The sequence below is a fragment of the Petaurus breviceps genome, unplaced genomic scaffold, assembly GCF_028583685.1.
Source record: "Petaurus breviceps papuanus isolate PSGF00001 unplaced genomic scaffold, PetGlider_PUasm1.0 154, whole genome shotgun sequence".
Classification (NCBI taxonomy): domain Eukaryota; kingdom Metazoa; phylum Chordata; class Mammalia; order Diprotodontia; family Petauridae; genus Petaurus; species Petaurus breviceps.
In genome coordinates, this window is record NW_027185715.1 from 158,535 (window position 1) to 178,998 (window position 20,464).

Sequence of the window (20,464 nt, forward strand, 5' to 3'; positions counted from 1 at the left end):
AGAAGGGGAATGTTTGAGGGAAAAGATAATGAGTTTTGTTTTTGATATGTTCAGTTTAAGATATTTCCAAGATGTCCAGTTTGAAATGTTTAATAGGTAATTGATGATATGGGGACTGAAGCTCAAGAGAGAGACTGAAGCAGAATATATTGATCTGGGAGTCATTATTAAACTCACAGGGACTGATAAGGTCACTAACTAAGAATATAGAGAGAAGAGAAGGGAACCTTAGGAGAGAACCTAGAATATCCCCAGTTGGGGTATGATCTAAGTCCAGGCAAGGAGACTGAGAAAGAGCGGTCATATAGGTAGGAGGAGAATAAGAACAAGAGAGAGACACAGAGAGAGGAGAAAGGAAAGAATATGAATTTATTAAGCACCTCTCTGTGCCAGGAAGATATAGAAGGGAGTGTCACAAAAGCCCAGAGCAGAGAGGATGATCAACAGTGTCAAAAGCAGCAGACAGGGGCAGTTAGGTGGCACAGTCAATAGAGCACCGGCCCTGGAATCAGGAGGACCTGAGTTCAAATCTGGCCTCAGACACTTGACATACTTAACCAGCTGTGTGACCTTGGGCAAGTCACTTAACCCCAATTGCCTTGCCTTTCCCCCTCCAAAAAAAATAAATAAAAATAAAAAAGCAGCAGACAGAATGAGAAGAACGAGGACTAAAAAAAAAAAAAGACCATCATATGCGTTAAATATATTATTATTGGTAACTCTAGAGAAAATAGTTTCTGATGAGGTCACAGACCAAATTGCAAAGGATTGAGGAAAGAAAGTAGAAGCAAAGAATGTAGACATAGGACATAAATCTAGGACAGTGGCTCAGAGGAGATGATGAGGCCTGCTGAAGGTGTTTTTAGGGATAGGACAGACTGGGGCATGTTTGAAGCCAGGGAAAGAAGTAGTAGATGGAAAGAGATTGAAGAATAAAAAGAGAAAATAGGGAGAGTGATGATTAAGCTTGCAATTTGCAGAAGAGGAGAGGGGACAAGACCAAGGGCACGAGGTCTTACCGGGTCCATCAAAACCTTGCGAGCAGTGGGGGCTGTGTCGGCCATGGAAGGAGAGGCGGATGTCTGCCCAGCCTGCCTGAACCTCTCGAAAGTTCAGGGAGGCCACCCTGCTCCAGTATCTGAAGGCGGTATGTATGGCTGTCTTGGCAGTGTGGATTGGGAGGGTGGATGGCCAATTCAAGATACGGAATGTTAGATGCCTCTTCCGCCAGCGACCTGGGGAGGTCGTATATGAATCAGAAATCAAATTTTCTTACGAGTTCAGACAGGGATAGAGAGAAGAAAACCTATGCCCTTGTCTTCTCTCAGGGTCAACTCATAGCCACTTTAGGCTAAATGGTCAGTTCATCTTTCCCCATCCCTGTTCCTTACAATGTTCTACACTGTACCTTCCACATTCTCTTCCTAATTTCAACCCTCACCTAGAAGTAAGTATTTTTGGGTCTTCTTGTTGAAGGGATCCTCCAGGCCACAGCGGGGTTCCCTCATTCGTGCCCTTGTAACCCAATCCAACTGCCCAGAGATTGGCAACTCGGAAGCTTCCTGAAAGGACCTGGAGTAAAATTTAAAAAAAAAAAAGTAAACTCATTGGGGTAAGGAGGACGGCATGATTGATAGTATCATGATCTTTGCTGCCTGACATAGTTTGTTATCTGATGATACACTAAGTCTGAGGATCATTGTAGCCTTTTTTTTGTCTCTAGTTCACATAGTTGGGGTAAGGAAGAGATTCTTTTCTATGTCCTTAAAAAGAGGAAATGTTGTGGGGTAGCTGGGTGGTGCAGCGAATAGAGCACTGGCCCTGGAGTCAGGTGAACCTGAGTTCAAATTTGGTCTCAGACATTTAATATTTTCTAGCCATGTGACCTTGGGCAAGTCACTTAACCCCAATTGCCCTGCCCTCCCCCTTCCAAAAAAAAAGGGAATGTTCCATCTTCTTTCATATACTCCATTTCCAGCTCTCCATCTATCTCTTTCTGACTTTAGTAAAATTCTCCCTTATGTCTAAGTGCCTTTCTTTTCTCTAAAGCCACAGCCTCTTGACTTTGTTCCCCTCCTCCAGACTTCCTCCTTTAAATAAAGACTTTCCCATCAGAGTTGCCAGCCACAGACAACATTCTCTTTCAACATCCTCTTCTGGATCATCTTCCTCCTCCTCACCCTCACTCCCAGAGTTGAATTCAGACCAAAGCCTAACTAGTATTGGGGAGAAGATGAGCAACTGTGGAACTGAAGGTCATTGAAGAGTCAGCACAGGGAGATTACGGAGAGTTGGATGGGAGGCAGAGGAAATGGATTCCAATCTTGACTCAGCTGCTTTCGGAGATAACCTTAGGGCATGTTCTCTGCACTTCAGTTCTGGACTTCCTCACTCTTAAAAATGAGGAAGGAGGTTGAGGTGGAAAGGCTGTGATTCTCTGATACTCTGGAGGGAATGCTTGTTCAGGGGATGGGTTGGACTGGATCTCCTCTCAAGTCTCTTCCTACCCTTTGATTCTATGAATTAGCCAGTGAGTAAATATATCTTGGCAAGGACTGGGAAATGGATGAACTTGGGCACTGCTAAAACCAGAATAGACTCAAAGGAAAAGATGGAGTTGCATTCAGGAAACTGCAACATATTTTAAAATCTCAAGCTGTTCCCCGATGCTCTCTCTCTCCCTATCTCTATCATCTATTCTTATCATCTATTATCTATCATCTGTGTATGTATGATCTATATATCTATGTATCTCTCTCTTTCTCTCGCCCTCTCTCTGTCTCTGTCTCTCCCTCTCTCTCCCTCCCTCCCTCTTCTCTCTCTCTCTCTCTCTATCTCTCTCTCTCTCTTTCTCCTCTCTCATCCATTCTTATCATCTGTGTATCTATGATCTATATATCTGTGTATCTCTCTCTCCTCTCTCTGTCTCACTCCTCTCTCCTCTCTCCCTCTGTCTCTCTCTTCTCTCTCCTCTCTGTCTCTGCCTCTCTGTCTGTCTGTCTCTCTCTGTTTCACTCTTCTCTCTCCTCTCTTCCTCTGTCTCTCTTTTCTCTCTCCTCTCTCTCTGTCTCTGTCTGTCTCTCTCTTCTCTCTCTTGTCTGTCTGTCTGTCTGTCTCTCTCTCTCTCTGTCTCTCTTCCTCTTGCTCACCTCCCAGGAAGACCAGAGCTCAAATCTGACCTCCGACACTTAACTATCTTAACTTTTCTTACTGTCAGTCATTTAAACTTTCTCTGCCTCAGTTTCCTCAACTGTAAAATGGGGATAATAATTACATCTGCCTCACCAATTTGTTATGAAGATCAAACGAGATAATATTTATAAGGTGCTTAGCACAATGCTTGGCACACTGTTAATAAATATTGTTCCCCTCCCCTTCCCCTGTCTATGTATCTATCTATCATTTATCTGCACACATGTGTGTGTAGCTTTATATACATACATATACTCCTATATATGTATAAATATATATATGTATATATATTCACACACATGTTTAACACCCATATTGTTCTTCAGTGCTCTATAGCTGAGAATGATGGCATGCTACTTTGCTGCTACCCACCCCTTCCCCCCCAGGTGTGTTGACCTCTTACCTCACTGCTTCTGTCACCTCTTCTGGCCCAAAACCATCTGTCACTGTCTCCAGAGGCTTCTGCAGGTATCCATACTTTATTAGGTAATCCTAGGAAGGACAGCAATAAGGAATGAACCTGCAATTTTATTGGTGTAGGGAACTCCCAGTTAAGGAAAATCCTTCTACCAATGCTGGTTAGCACCTCCTCTGCAATTTATAGGACAAGGGTTCAGGTATCTTCTGACTGATCAAACAAAATCTGTAGAGGAGAGAGGAGGGACAGAGAAAACTAGACTGCAGAGGAGTGGAGGAAGAAAACAAGAGAAGAGAAGGACAAGATGAGTGAGAGGACAGAACAGATTAGAAAGGAAGCCAGAAATAGACACCAAATGGGAAGTACCTCACAAGAGGGTGAGCTGCTATCCCATCCTGCCGTCTACCCTCTCTGCAAGCCCAGGGTGTTCCCTCTGCCTTCCACTAATACTCACCAGAGCCTCCTTCTGATCCACAGGGTTCACAGACCTCCCTGCCACCATTATGGGAAGGAGACATCCCAGCCACAGCAGTTCCCCTTTCATGATGCTATCACAGACCGAAAACACCAAATGCAGGGACAGTGTGTGTCTACTGCAGCTGAAATCCCTGGGGAACAGGCTGCATGTGGGGCTGAGAGATCTCCCAGGTCCTAGACTTTCAGTCCCTCGCCTTTGCCTCTAGTGCCTTTTTATAATATTTTAGCTGGGGCTACAGAGGGGGGAGGGACAGTAGAGGGAGATGACTCAGTCTAGAAAGGAGATATGTTGCAACTATTCCTTTTAACCCTTGCCCTACTGGGAAAAAAAAAAGCCTTCTTCATGGACTTCTTTCGTCTATACAACCCAGAAAGAGGAAGTCAAACACCTGAATATAGGCTGATCATGAACAGATTGTTCTGATGGTGTTAATCTGGGAAGTGCCTGAAGTGGTCATCAGGGTAGTGATGTCTGGAGTTGAAACTTGTTCTTAGACCCCATCTAACCCTAGCTCCAAATTGTCCTTGCTGGACATCTTCATGAAGATTATTTAACCTCTTGGCATTAACGGGACTCTCTCTCCCTAATAACTGTACAGTGAGAGGAGAAACATCTAAGAGGCCAGTATAGCTGAAGTGTTTGATTTCAGGAAATTTATAGTGTGTTGGAGTCACTTCCTCACTCTCTGGAGTTACTTCTACTAATTAACTGGGACCCAGTGTACAGGTGAGTGTGGCAAAAATGGCCCTGAACTTGGAGTCAGGGAAAAATGGGTTTGAATCCTGAGACTGACATTTGCCAGCTATGAAGCTGTGGGCAAACTACTTACCCTCTCTGAGACTGAGTACTTGTCTTTAAAACAGGAGCAAAAATCCCTCTCTTAATCGACTTAAGGAGTAAATGTAAGCCTTAAAATCACTATAAAATGTCAACTCTTATGTCTCCTAATATTTAGGTGGGGGTGACAGATGAGTAAAGAACAAATAAAAGGTATTGGGAAGAATATGAACAGTTAAGCAAGCAAGCTTTTATTAAGCGCCTAACGTGTACCAAGCATCACGTTAAGTACTGAGGATATAAACAGAGTCAAAATATAGTCTTTGACCCCAAGAAGTTCACAGCCCAGTGGGGGAGACAGCATAAAATCTACTGACAAGTGAGATAAATGTAGGATAAGCTGGAGATAGCAGAGGGAAGGCATTAGGGAAGTTAATAAATATATTCTAAGTGCTAAGTGAGTGGGATAAACATAATAAACCATGGTGAGCTCAGAGAAGAGAGAGGGGAGCTCTTCACATGGAGGTGATCAGAGAAGGTTTCATGGAGAGAAGATAGCCATTGAATTGGCCCTGAAGAAGTGGGAGCAGGAGAGGAAGGAAAAAGGCATTTCTGATGTGAAAAACAGGTTATCTTGAAGGTAAGGAAGCATAAAGTATTTGGGAGCAAAAGACCAGCGTGACTAAAAGAGGAGGTTTTTGTAAGGGAAGAGTAAAGATCCCTCTAGTAAGGAAGGTAAAGAGCAGACTAAGGAAGGCATTGAATGCCAGGCTAATGAATTTGTAGGATAATGATGATGATGATAATTGATTAAAATAATTATATTTATTATTAACTGTAAAATGCTATATAAATATGATCCATTGTGACTATTTTAACAGGTTTTTTTTTACATTATTTCATTCAAGCCTCCTCAACAGCTTCACAAGGTATATAATACAAGTGTTATAGCTCAATTCTACAAATAAGGAGTAATTAAGTGATTTGTCCAAAGCACATATAGAGCCAGATTAAGCCCTTCTTCTGATCCTGACCTTTCCATCTACAGTCTGAAACTTCTCCTCTTTAATAGGGGCTTCCAAGAGACATCTTAAACCCTCAAAATAGAAGAAGGGTTATTTTGTTCAAATTCTCACTGAGCACCCAGTTCTGACTCAAAAAAAAAAGACATAGAACAGGGACCCTGTAACGGGAAGAAGGGAAGCTCCTGATTCAGCTGCCTCTCTCTATGTCATTCCTGTACCCTGACTCACCCAGCACCCAGCACCCAGTTGTGAAATAAAGGTATTGAATCACAAACATACAGATCTGAAAGGTGGCAAACAAAAAAAAAATGAAGGATCCTTAAGAGAGACTCATAATCCCAAGTCACCTCCGTTCCCCAAAGGCAACCTGCCCAAGATGGGGAGGGAGCAGAGTGGGAGAGAAGGAATCAGTCATATTCCGACTTCCTGGATATTCTTCCCTATAGTCTGATCTCCTAGAAGTTTTACCCTGAAGTCTTTGAGCCCTAACCTTCAGTATAGTTTCCCCAGGACACTAGATGGAAACAGTGAAAGAGGGTAGGGGCTAGATGGACAAACCATACTAAGAAAATGTAAATGAGTTGGAAATGATCTGTCCATTGAAGCACTGGTTATATAAAGGGTATGATTGGATGATTGGGACTTAGAGGAGGGTAAGGTGGAGTATTGACCCCCTCAGATGGCTCTGCAGGGGAGAACCACAATAATGGGCTTAGGAGCCAGAGACTTGGGGGTAAAGGACCCCCACCCACACTCAAACATGATATGCTTTATTTGGGACCCATGCTGCCTCAAGTTGGGGAATCAGGGAAGACAGATGGGAATAATGAATGCCTTTAAAGGGTACATGGTGACTCACTTCCCTATGACCACAATGGCATCATGACCATCCTCAGTCCCCCAGGGCCAACATGACACAGATCTCTTTCTTCAAAAATTCGACATCTGGGCTGGGAATTGGGTGAGGGTCAGGGTAGAGAATTGAGGATGTGATCACAGGGTGTCAGAAAATCTAATCAACCCAATTCCATAAGGCCTAACTTCCTGAGTGTTGCCAGTTTCCTTCTCTGCCCCAATGTACAAGGGAGGAAAAAGAGGGGTTGGGGGGAAGGTTATATTTCCCAGAGTATTTTTCAACAATTAGATATGAAAAGCAGGATAGTGAAGTGAAAAGTTCTCTACATCAATAAAAATCGAAGTTCAGATTGCTCCTCCCAAACCTACTAGCTGTAATCATGGACAAGGTCTTTGAGCTTTTAGTTTCTACATCTGTAAAATGGAAACAAAAATGCTAGTTGTACCAACTTCACAGGAATACTGGAGGTAATAAAATATAATGGATAGAAAGTACTTTACAAACTTTAAGGAAGATTGGGAAAAAAGTGACGTGTATGTCTTTCTCAGAGGTTTCTCAGTACAGAAAAAACTAGAAAACCTTCCCTCTGCCTCACCCCCTTTCTGCATCATTGATACTTCCTCCTTGCCTAAAAAAAAATCAGCAAAGTATTGGTCATCAATGGAAGCAGAGGAAGGAATGGCCTGACCCACAAAGGACTGGACATCTCTGACTACAGAAAGGACAAGGCCTGGGCCAGGACAAAGAAAATGAGTAGAATCCAGGCCCTGAGTAAGTCAGAGCCAGCCTAGGGGGGTGCTCTTGATGTGAGGGAGGGAAATGGCCCTTTTCTTCAATATTCCTCCCAGAACTTTGAAGGGGTAGAGCTTGGAAGGGGCTTTCCTTTTCTGGGTATGGCTGTCAGCCATCTCTGTTGCCCTAGAAACCTCTGTTTTTCAGAGGGAAATACTCCCTCCCCCCTTAATTAGTCACGAGTTTCCTAGAAGCAGTATGGGAAGTGCTTGCCAGGACTGTACACAGCTGGAACTCGTTAGACAGAATATTTGGGAGCTGGATGAAGGAGCTGGGCCAAGACATTCAGTTCCCATGACCCTACAAAGGCTTCTTCCATATCCACCATAGGACAGGATTAGACTTACTGCAAACCCACTGGTGTTTCCAAGATGCCTTCCCTGGGAGGGGGAGGGCCTGGGGAGCCATATTCAGCCTCCCCTGATCCACAGAGAGGACCCTGTTCCTGAGGAGAGCAGGAAGATAAATAAGCAACAGAGTAGGTGTATAGGGGGAAGTTTTTCCAGCATTGTCTGAGACATATGTGTATGTCTAGTTCTGGATTCTGAGAGAAAGGACTCCTGGGAATAGGCAATATAGCAGAGAAAAACAAAACACCATTGGATTTAGAATCTATAGCTTTTATATATATATATATATATATATTCTATATATATATAGAATCTATAGAATCTATGGCTTTAAATACCAGTTCTGCTATCTGCTACCTGTGTGAACTTGAGGAAGTCACTCAACCCTCATGGACTTCAGTTTCCTCATCTATAGAATAAGGGAGTTGGACCATTTGGTCTTTGATGTCTTCGAAAAATTATCCTTTGAAATAGAATCTGAGATCCTTCTTAAGACTGGTCAATGCAATGACCAATCATGATTCCAAAGGACTCATCATGGATCATGCTACCCACCTCCAGACTGAGAAGTGACAGATTCCAGATGCAAAATAAGCCATACATTTTCCAATACAGCTAACATAAGAAATTGCCTTGTTTGATTATGTGTATTTGTTACAAGGGTTGAGTTTTGTTCTTTCAGTTTGGGGGGTGGAGAGAAAGGGAGAAGGGAGTCCTAGAGATAAGTAGCTAAAAAGAAAGAAAGAAAAAAGGGTTTTATATATATATATATATATATATATATATATATATATGTGTGTGTGTGTGTGTGTGTGTGTATGTGTGTGTATACATACACACATATATGCATATATCTATGTATATATGTGCATACATATATTTTAGAGGGGGGAAGGCAGGGCAATTGGGGTTAAGTGATTTGTGTTAGGTCACACAGCTAGTATCAAGTGTCTGAGGTCACATTTGAACTCAGGTCCTCCTGACTCCTGACACAGGGCCAGTGCTTTATTCACTCTGCCACCTAGCTGCCCCCATATATATTTTTAATGTACAGGAGAGAGTGGAAGGGCAGGCCAAAAGAATCATAGACAAGCTAGATAGCTTTGAAAGACACATGTTGAATTTATTATATATTTTAAAAGAAAGCAAACTGTACATAATAAAGGTTTACAGTTTCATATACTGTCCTCCTTTTCTGTTCTTTTAGGTATATGGAAATTCTTGTTATACTTGCTCTTTGTTAAGTGCAGAATAAAAACAATTAAATTCTTTAAAAAAAAATATGAGGTCAAGGACAAGGACTGTTCATTTTTTGTCTTTGTGTGCCCAGTGCCTAGCACAATTCCTTGTTCACAGTAAACACTTAATAAACATTTGTTGAATTTTAATCACTGACCTTGCAAATTTCCCTGTCAGTTCTTAACTGTAGCAGGAAGGATGTGAATTTAGATTTCAGGGGTTAAGTTTTCCAATGGTCAAAGAGACATGGGGAGGCTATTACTATGACTTTTCCTTAAAAAATAGCCAGTTGTACATAATAGATTTGCAGTTTCATGTGCAATCATCTTTTTATTACACTATGTTATGGAAATGCTTGTTTTATTCCATAAATTAAAAACAAATAAATAAATAAAATAAAAATTTAAAAGTTCATGACCAGCAAGTTAGAAGGAGTTTTGTGTGCCCTCTGAATAGGAAGCTGCTGTCTCTTCTCCAAGGAAGGCTGTTGTAGCTCCCTAGGTGCTATTAAGTGAGGGGTCTTAGAGGGATTATCTCTACCTAGAGGGATTAGAAGGAGAGGATCCTCTTCTTAATGATTTGGATAAGGGTATGTCTCAGATCTGGAGATGACACAAAACTGGAAGGGCTAGTCAGTCAGTCAAAAATCACTTATTAAGTGCTTGCTATGTATCAGACACTGTGTTAAGTGCAGAGGATACAAAAAGAGGTAAAGACAATCCTTGCCCTCAAGGAGCTCCCAATCTAATGACAAAGAATCTTGACTGACTAGAGCCTTGGGCTGAGTCTAACAATATTAAATTCAGTTGGGATGAGAGTCTTATACTCCCGCACAAAAACACCCAAATCCAAAGTATAATATAGGGGAGGCTGGTAGGACATCAGTTATTCTAAAAAAAGATCTGGGAGGCTTAGTAGACTATAAGTGCAAGACAAGTCAGCAGCATGATGTAGCAGCACCCCCCCCCCCAAAAAAAAGAGCTGATTCAATCTTGAACTGTATTAAGAAAAAAAAAAGGCATAGCTTCTAGGAAAAGGGGAGGTAATGATCTCACTTTGTTCTGCCCCCCAGACCTCATCTGGAGTATTGCATTCAGTTCTGCATTTGCCATAGTTTAAGAACACAGAAAACATGACAAGTATCCAGAGCAGGGCAACTAGGGCAGTTGAAAAACTTTGGGTCTATGTCATAATACAATCAGTTAGAGAAACTGGGGATATTTAACCTGGAGAAGGGAAGACTAAGGAATATCTAGTCTATAGCTTCCTTCAAACTGTGGAGGAAGAAATCAGACATATTCTGTTTAAATCCAGAGGGCAGAACCAAAAACAATGGGTGGAGGTTGTAAAGAAGCAAAGTTAGGTGAGATACAGGAAAAACTTGCTAAGAATTACAGTTGTCAGAGCAAGTGAGTGGTGCAGTGGATAGAACACTGGTTCTGGACTCAGGAGGACCTGAGTTCAAATCCGGCCTCAGGCATTTGCTAGCTGTGTGACCTTGGGCATACTGATTGCCTCCAGTACCCAGCCTTCCCCTTCCCCCAAAAAAAGAATTACAATTGTCCAAAAGTAAAATTGAATGCCTAGGGCAGCTAGGTGGCGCAGTGAGTGCTGGCCCCGGAGTCAGGAGGACCTGAGTTCGGTTCTGGCCTCAGAAACTTAATACACACACACACACACACACACACACAACTAGCTGTGTAACCTTGGGCAAGTTACTTAACCCCAATTGCCCTCCAAAAGGCCAAAAAAAAATTGAATGCCCAGAGAGCTATGGAGTTCCTACTCCTTGAGGGTCTTCAAGCAGAGATTAGAGTACTATTTGTCAGATCTATTATAGCATAGATTCCTTTTGTGTATGGGTTAGACTGGATTGCCACTCTCAAATTTTGAATTTTTGTTTTCCTGTGAGTCAGAGAGACTGGTGACAGGGGCAAGTGTCAGTCTGGTAACAATCATAGAGAGATTGGCTGCCTTCCTGGAGCTCGTATCTAAGATATGACGGAAATACTCCCAAGACTTGTCAAACCAAATGATAACTACTAACTTATGGTGATTCATGTGGGCATGTATGATATTGCTAGAGAAACCTAGAAAGCATTATTAAAGGTTACAAAATCTTGGGCAAGAAATTGAAGACCTTAAGGGTACAGATTGTGTTTTCATCCTTGCTGCAGAAGCATGACTAGAATTGGGTGATCAGAGCTTTGCTCCAGGGTGCCACAATTTAGAGTGCTGATGATACTAACATAGCTGAAGGCTGGATTTGGAATCAAGAAGACCTGAGTTCCAATCATGCCTTAACTTAAATTTTTATTAATTGTAACCCTGGGTAACTCACTCTGAAGAAACATAAGAAGCCCATTACTTCAAATCCCCCCTTTTATAGATAAAGAAATGAAGATCTAAAGGGGGCAGCTAGGTTGTAGAGTAGATTGAGAGCTGGCCCTGGAGTGAGGAAGACCCAAGTTCAAATCCAATCTCAGACTCTAGCTATGTGACCCTGGGCAAATCTCTTAGCCTCTGTCAGATTCAGTTCCTCTTGTGTTAAATAGGGATAACAATAGCACCTCCTTGGAGGCCTTAAAGGACCATATAAATGCTAGCTTATCATCATCATTATAACTTACCCATGGTCACCCAGGAAGTAAGTGGCAGATCCAGGATTCAAATCCAAGTTGCCCATCTCTAAATCTAGCCTTCTTTCCACTACAGTATAATAACAATAATTATCATTATACCAATACTAATTATCATCATTGTTCTTGTTATTATTATTACTTGCCCATGATCACATAGGAAGTAAGTGGCAGAGCCAAGTTTCAAACCCAGGTCATGTGCCTCCAAATAGAGACTTCTTTCCACTCTAAGATAGACAGTTTCCTCTCTGGTAAAATGGGCACAATAATACCTATAGCATCTCTTCTCCATGATCCTATAATAATAGTGTCAGGAATGCTGAATGAACAAGTAAAGAGTGTTTATTAAGCTTATACAATAAGCCAAATATCATATCTAGCCCTGTGGGTGCAAATAATAAAAACATGAAAAGGTCCTGTCTTTAAGGAGTGTATATTCTAGTCTGGGGAGACCACACATATAAGAGAGTAGTAACCAGGGAAGGCATTTTAGTTGGTTGGTGAAGAGGGCCATTGGGGAATCAACTGACAGGCCTTTCCCAGAAGCAATGGTAGTATTGATTTGATTACTGTTCTCAAAGCAAGAAGTAGAAGAGATATTCTTCAGGGTCAAAGGCAAAGACATGGATAGGGACAAATGGTTGGATGGGATGTGAAAGTATGATCTGTGGCATAAGACTGGCCACATAGAGCAGGCTAGATATGTCTACACTAGCTGGGTCAACAGCCAGGACAGCAGGAATCCAGTGCACTCATTCCAAGGCTAAGTGGACTGTCACCCAGGACATGGTCTCCGAAGGTCCAATAGTTCAAAGACAGCTCAGAATGAGCTGAGACTGGTAAGGAAAGCTAAGGATGGTTTAAGTGGTGGGGGTTTTTTTTAGCTTTATTTGGAGAAAATGGCAAAATCAAAAAGGGATACAACTTGCTACTCGATATGGATGTGGCAATGATGTGAGAGAAGAGACTGAGCTGTTCAGCTCTTGTTTTCATTCTTTTTTTTCTCTGCCAAGGAGAATGATCTTTGCACAGGAAAGGACAGAACCTGAATAGCTAATAGGGAGTCTATGCCCTAGATAAATAAGATAATAAGAGAGGATTTTGCTGCTCTTAATGAGCTCAAGCCACTATAACCACATCCCAGGGTATGAAAAAAACAAGTAGGTATGACTGCTGAGTAACTGTCAATGGTCTTCAGGAGATAACAGAAAAAAAAGAAAAGGAAAGAAAAGTTCCACTGGATTGGAGAAGGCCAAGTGTGCCAGTTTCAAAAAAAAAAATAAAAGGAAGAAAATGCATTCTGTATCCCAGAGGCCAGTGAGCTGAACTCACTTAATTTCTGACAAAATTCCAGGACACATTATTACACGGTTAGTAAACATCTAGAGAAAAGAGTCTATGGCTTCATCAAAAACAGGTCATGCCAGACTAACTTAATTTTCTTATTTGACAGGGTTGCCATACTGTTATCAGCAGAATGAATAGCAGCAGATGAGGCTTGCCCAGATATTAGCAAAGAATTGGCAGTCTCTTATGCTATTGTCTAGTGTCAGAGAAACATATTAATACTATAATCTGCATCGTTGGCATAAGCCTGCCACAAGCAATTTTTATTAATTTATCATTATTCTAAATTCATGCGTTGATTTGCTTAAGAGAAATATTCAAGTTGACATAGCTGCCTCCTTGTGCCCTCAAACATCTTTTCCAAATGAAGGTTCTCAACCTTTTTTGTGTGTCATAGACCCTGTGGGTAATCTGGTGAACCACACGAATCACTTCTCCAAATGATGTTTTTAAAAGCATAAAATGAAATCCATGGGATTACAAAGGAAATCAATTATCTTGTAAGAAGATTGCCAACGTATTTTGAAAAAGCAAATTCATGGACCCTAGGTTAAGAACCCCTCTCTGCTTCAAAACAAGACATTTTGAAGTAGCATCGACAAGAATCTTTAACAAGGAAAATTTCACAAGGTGATAAAACATAATTACACAGTTTAGTCATAAGAATAATAGTCACTTAATCTTTTGAAAAGTCACAGGAGAATTATTCTCCTAAAATCATTCAATTCTTCTTGACCATTCCCCTCAAGTGCTCTCTACTCAGGAGCCCACAGATAACAGGGAGTGATGCAGAAATTTCACCTTTCCATTAGTAGCCTAATGCCTTCAAGAGGGTTTTGCTTCTAGGTGAATCATTCCTGTAAGCCAATGGTTCTCAAACTTTTTGGCCCCAAGACCCTTTCATGCTATTAAAAAAATATTGAGGACCCCAAAGAGCTTTTGTCTTTGTGGGTTCTATCTAATAATACTTACCAGATATATGAATATAATGGAATACTATTGTGCCATAAGAAATGAGGAGCAGACAGATTTCACAATAACCTGGAGAGACCTATATAAACTGATGCTGAGTGAGGAGAGCAGAACCAGGAGAACTTTGAACACAATTACAGATACATCATATCTATGAAGACTAACTTTGATAGATGAGTCTCCTCTCAGCAAAGCAGGGTTAGAAGACAACTCCAAAAGACTTGTGATGGAAAAGGGATATCCACATCCAGAGAAAGAACTACAGAGTCTGAATATAGATTGGAGCTTACTACTTACTGTCTCTCTTTTGTGTTTTGTCTTATTTCATCCACTCTTTCGTATTGTTCACTCCATTGGTTGTAATCCTTCTTTACAACTTGACTAATGTTTAATGTGAAGGTATTTGTAGAACCTATATTTGATTGCATGCCACCATGGGGGAGAGGGGAGAAGAGGAGGGGGAGAAAATTTGGAACTCAAGGTATTGTGGAACTGAATGTTGTAAACTAAAAGTAAATAAATAAATTTAAAAATAAGAGAAAAATAATAATAATATTCACCAAATTGGAAATCAAATATTTATTTATGAATTTAGAATAATTTGTTATTCCATGTTAACATAAGTAACATGCTTTTATGAAAGATAACTATATTTTACAAAATAAAAATATTAATGAGAGGCGTGGCACTTTAATATATTTTTGCAAAACTATTTAATGTCTGGTTTAACAGAAGACAGCTGTATTCTCTTATCTGCTTCTGCATTCAATCTGCTTTGATATGCTGTTATGATTAAAGTATATGAAGAGAATCTGGCCTCACACATGTTGTTGCTGTGCTTGATGCTGTTTGCCCTTCATTCTCCAGGAGGACCGTGACATCAAAAAGGTCATGCCATGACGTGCAAGTGAATTGGACTTAAGTGAGGGAGGGCTGTATAAAATCACCAGTCTCATTTTCTCCTCCAGAGCCAACTAGGTTCAGTTGTGACATACAGATCGGGACAACTGGAGATGGCCCTGGATGCAGGGGGAGTCCTTGGCCTTTTTAAGCTAAGGTCTTTAACAGGTCTCAGTTTGACTGAAGCAACACTCATTCAGTAGAGAGGAGTATTTTAGTAGGTTAAATAACATCTTAGTATCATTATGTAAATAAATATTACTCAGATCCCCTGAAAGGTCTCAGAGATCCCCAGGGACCACAGACCACAATTTGAGAATCTCTGCTTTAATCCTTTCAGGGATCTTAACTAGATCCAAAACATTTCTCTTTCTAAATTTGGTGACCTCAATTAATATATTTTCTAGGGTCTTAGCTTTTATTTTTGGCCATTTATAGACTTTTGAAAGGAAAGGAATTGGATCTAAGCAAAGGGAAAAAGGATTTTACTGGAAAGCATTGTTTCCTGAGAAGTTTAAGTGCTGATAAAGTTTTCTTTTTTCTGGTAAGTCTTGGAAGAACTTTAGTCTGCAGAAATATTTAATTCTCAATATTTTTAGTTGAACTAAAAATTAATCAACTGAATAAAAATTCATTAAACACTTTCAATATGTCAGTTACTATGCTAAACACAGAGTAAAAGGAGGTTTTAATTTGCTTTTCATACTCTTCTTGTGCAAAAGGAGAAATGGGGTTAAAATTCAATGGATTCAGAAATGTAGAATGGCCAGACCCAAAAAGTCATCATTAATGGTTTGAGGTCAATTTGGAAGGAGGTTTCCAGTGGAGTATCCCAGGGATCTGTGTTTGGTCTTTTGTTGTTTAATATTTTTTGACAATTACTTGGATAAATGTGTAGGTGGCATGCTATAGAAATCCATAGAAGACACAAAGCCAGCTATTATACTGGGAGTCAGACTAAGAGTTTAAACTGAACGTGATAGACTAACTTTGGGACCAATTAAAGAAGAAATTTCATAGGGATAAATGTAAAGTCTTACCTTTGGGTTCAAATAATCAATGTCACAAACACAAGGTAGGGGAGGATTGGGTGGACAACAATTTATTTGAGAAAGATCTTGGTGTCTAGTAAAGGGAAAGCTTGATGTAAGTGCATATTCAGCAGTTAATATTGGGCTGCATTAAGAGAGGAATAAATACCTTGTAGCTACAGAGCTTGTTCAGCAGCTTTTATATGTAGTATAGAGAGCACAAATGGATAGGCTGGGTTTAGAATTTTAAAACCAGGAGAGATCAAGCTGGTTGCCTTCAGGAAATTGCAAAGGTCCATTAGTTGCTTCAAAGTCCATTACTTGTTCCAGAAAAACAGGCCAATTAAAAAAATTACCAACATCCTACTAGTGTTCTTTCTAGCTTTGAGACCTAAATATATTCTCTGAAGAATAAAATTAATATAACCCCCATATATACCTATATATTTATAAGAATAATTTTCATAGAAGCAAAGAATTGGAAACAAGGTAGATGCGAGTCAGTTTCAACTGGGAAATGACTAAATAAATTGTGGTACATAAATATAATAGAATGTTACAGTGCTCTAAGAAATTAATCAATACGATGAATTCAAAGACGCATGGGAAGACAAATATGAATTGATGTAAAGTGAAGTAAGCAGGACCAGAAAAATAATATATACAATGACCACAACAATAACAAATCAATCTGCTGCAAAATTATAATTACCATAAGAACTTAAGAAATGATCTAAGAAGGTACGGAACTTTTTTGCAGAGGTGGAAGACTATAGGGGTGAAAATTGTGTATGTCAGACTTTATCAATAGGCTTAGTTTTACTGAACTATTTTATTTAATCCTTTTAAAAAAATTTTTTTTTGTAAGGGCTAGCTCTCTGGAAGAGGGAAGAGGGAAGTATATAGTAGGGAATATAGGTGATATGAAAACAGAAGACAGCAATGCAACTTCATTTAAAAAAGAAAATGAATATCATATATAGGTTAATGGAAAGATTTATTGGAGGTAATTACTGAAAATAGCTACTAAAGTAACTTAAAACTGCACTGAAACTCTGGAAACACCCTGAAAGTCCTCAGAGAAACATGTGATAGGAAGATTTGTAGAAGTAGGACTAGTCATACAGGAAGGGGGAAGAATGCTGGGTAGAAAGCCTATGTGTTCCACTAACATCCTTACAATGTCAGGAAATACTGAGAAAGGCCTGAAGCATGTAGGGAATATTCCTGTGGTAAACTTTTAGGGGATAGACAAGAATCACACAGAATATACAGAAATGGATGAATTACAATCTGCATGATTGGAAAGACCATCCGAAATGATGAGGTCACAGATTCATTTGGGTATTGAGTAATGTCCTGGAGTAGGAAGACTACAGATGAGCTGGAGACGATCCAGAGGAGGTTAACCATGATGGTGAAAGGTCTCAAATTCATGCCATAAATAAAATGGTTGAAAGAAGTAGAAATGTCTGGTTTGGAAAAGAGAAAGTCTGAGATAGTATTCAATATATTCAATAATATGTCTTCAAATATTTGAAGGGTGTCATGTGGAAGAGGATTGATTTTTGTATTTGTCTTTTGCCTCGTTCCAGAGACAGAACAAGGAGTAATAGCTAGATCAGACATGGAGAGCCTACAACCTTGAGGCCACATGTGGCCCTCTTAGGTCCTCAAGTTCGGTTCTTTGACAGAATCCAAACTTCATAGAACAAATCCCCTTAATAATAAAAGGATTTGCTCTGTAAAACTTGGACTCAGTCAAAAGGCCTTACCTAGAAGGCCACATGTGGCCTCAAGGCCATAGGTTTCCCACCCCTGTTAGATGTTACAAAGAACAATTGTAGGTTTTATGTAAGGAAATGTTTCCTAAAATCCAGAGCTATTCACAAATGGGATAGACTCCCTCATAATGTGGATCTGAAAGCAAAAGTTGTATAATCACTTTTGGGGTATGTTCTTCAGGTCTAGATTGGACTAGATGGCTTCTAAGATTCCTGCCAGTTCTGAGTTTTTATCAGAATCTGTACTCATAGTGGAAATCGGTTGTGGGGTAGCTGACTTTCCCAAGACTAACCCCTGCCCATTAGTAGCACTTTTATTTCTGACTTCCATGTTTAAAAGAAATGGGGTTTTATCCCATTTCTTTATTTATTGCCCAAATGTGAAATGTAGTATGATTGGGCTCATTGACTTTCTCTTCCCTTACTTTGTAGCCTATGAGAAACAATCTACATTCTAACTTCTGACCTTATCTTCAATTGAAACTACTCTCCCAGGGCGGCAAGGTGGCACAGTGAATAGAGCACCGGCCCTGGAGTCAGGAGGACCTGAGTTCAAATCTGGCCTCAGACACTTAACACATAAACTAGCCATGTAACCTTGGGCAAGTCACTTAACCCCAATTGCCCTCCAAAAAGCAAAAAAAAAAAAAAAGAAAGAAACTACTCTCCCCAAAGTCACCAATATTCTCTTAATTGCCGTAATTGCCTGTCTTCAGTCCTCATCCTCCTTGATCTCTCTGTAGCATTTGACACTATTGATCATCCTCTCCTCCTGGATACCCCCTAGGTTTTCTTGACATTGTTTTCTCTTGATTCTTCTCCTGTTTTTTTGACTGCTTTTGTCAGTGTCCTTTGCTGTGCCTTCATCCAAGGCATGTCCAATAACCATGGCTGTCCCTCAAAAGTCTTAATAAAAATTCCCTTAATAAAAGTATTTGTTCTGTGAAGTTTGGATTCAGTCAAAGGGGCACACTTGAGGACCTAGAGAGTCACATGTGGCCTCGAGGTTACAGGTTCCCCACCCCTGTTCTATGCTATCTAACTTGTTGTCACTAACTTCCATGGATTCAATTATCTCTGTGCACATGATTCTTAGATCAATGCATCCAGCTCTATTCTCTCTCCTGTGCTCTACCCTCACATCACCAAATGCCTTCTGGATATCTCTTCCTGGATATACCATCCACATCTCAAGTATAATATGTCAAAAATAGAATTCATCTTCTCTCTGAAACTTTCCATTTTTCACAACTTCTATTATAACTGAGGGCACCACCATCTTCCCACTCACTCAGGCTTTCATCTCCAGTGTCATCCTCAACTGCTCCCTCACACTCATCTCACAAGCCTTGTAGTTTCTACCTTTACAAATCTCTCATATAAACCTTCTCTAAACTCACAGCCACCACTCTACTGCAGGCCCTCATCATCTCACACTTAGACTATTAAAACAGCTTTCTGGTTGGTTTCCTTACATCAAGCCTCTTCCACTGCAATCTGTACTCCATTCAGCTACCAAAGTAATTTTCCTGGAGCTCAAGTCTAACCATGTCAACCCATTATTCAATAAACTCTTACAGGAAGTAGAATTTGAGCTGTGTCTAGAAGGAATCTGTATCACTAGAATTACAAGCCTTACACTGACCATTGTAGGAAAGGAATTCCTCACCACTGTGACATAGACATCAAGACCTTAATTCAGTTACTAGCCCTGGTTAGTGACTCATGGATCTATAGGGCTTGGGGGGGTGGAGAATTCCCTCTTGCTGTTTTAACTCTCATCCCTTGCTTTCTTAGATGAAAGCAGATGGTACCTACAAAGGTGCAGCTGCCAAGAGTCCTAGTGCCAGCTCTAGTCAGTGATTAATGGAGCTAATAGGAAAGGGGTTCCCTACCACTGAAACATGAAATTCAGTGACCCTTGCTTTCTCCAGAGAAGACAGCAGAGCTGTCTATTATTCCATTTTGTCTATGGAGGTACAACTGCCAGAAAATTCAGTCTCAGTTTTGGTCAATGGCTCATCAGCTAAGGGGGGAAAGAGTATCAGTGGTTCAGGTTCAGTTTATAACTCTCTAACTGGTCCAGTTGGATTCTGACAACAAGGGATGACTCCAAGTTTTATTACAGGAAGCTTTATTAGAGACACACTGACACTTGCCAATACCAGAGGCTGGTGGTGGGTGTGAGAAAGATCTAGGAGCCAGTGACAAAAATGTTGAAATATATGGGAAGAGAGAGGGAGAGTACTGGGGTGATTGTGGTAGGGTCTTACTTAGGAGTTAGGTAATACCTGTGGGATGGGAGTGTTGGTCTCCAACCATAACCTAATGGTGGGAGATGACCAAGTGATTACTCTACTGACTATAAATTTGATTGTGGTTTTTTAGGGTCATTCTAGGGCATTTCCACTAGCCATCTGGATAGAAATGGACCATTCATTCACAGCATCTGGATGGTGATGGGGCTTATTTCTAGGTTGTAGGACTCATCTATGGATGCAGAGTAGTTGAAGGACAACCCATTGTTCTAACTTTGAATAATCTTGACAGTGATGACATTATGCCAAGGAACAGGGTAGGAGATGAGTCCTTAGTCAAGATGTGAGTGCTTAGCAAGTTAGTAAATTTCTACAGCAAATGAAAGTGGAATCACAAATCAAAGTT

The 20,464-nt window shown here is 40.5% G+C and overlaps 1 protein-coding gene across 1 annotated transcript in view; it reads right to left on the reverse strand.

Moving 5' to 3' along the window:
* MMP19 (matrix metallopeptidase 19) overlaps positions 1-4,344 on the reverse strand; it is a 10,558-nt gene extending 6,214 nt beyond the window's left edge. The window contains exons 1-4 of the mRNA XM_069078801.1: positions 4,065-4,344; positions 3,596-3,684; positions 1,442-1,572; positions 1,020-1,235 (exon numbers count right to left, since the gene is read on the reverse strand). Of these exons, the coding sequence (XP_068934902.1) occupies positions 1,020-1,235; positions 1,442-1,572; positions 3,596-3,684; positions 4,065-4,154 (526 nt within the window). The 5' untranslated portion in view covers positions 4,155-4,344. The remainder of the gene's footprint in view (positions 1-1,019; positions 1,236-1,441; positions 1,573-3,595; positions 3,685-4,064) is intronic.
* Between the last annotated feature and the right edge of the window lie 16,120 nt (positions 4,345-20,464).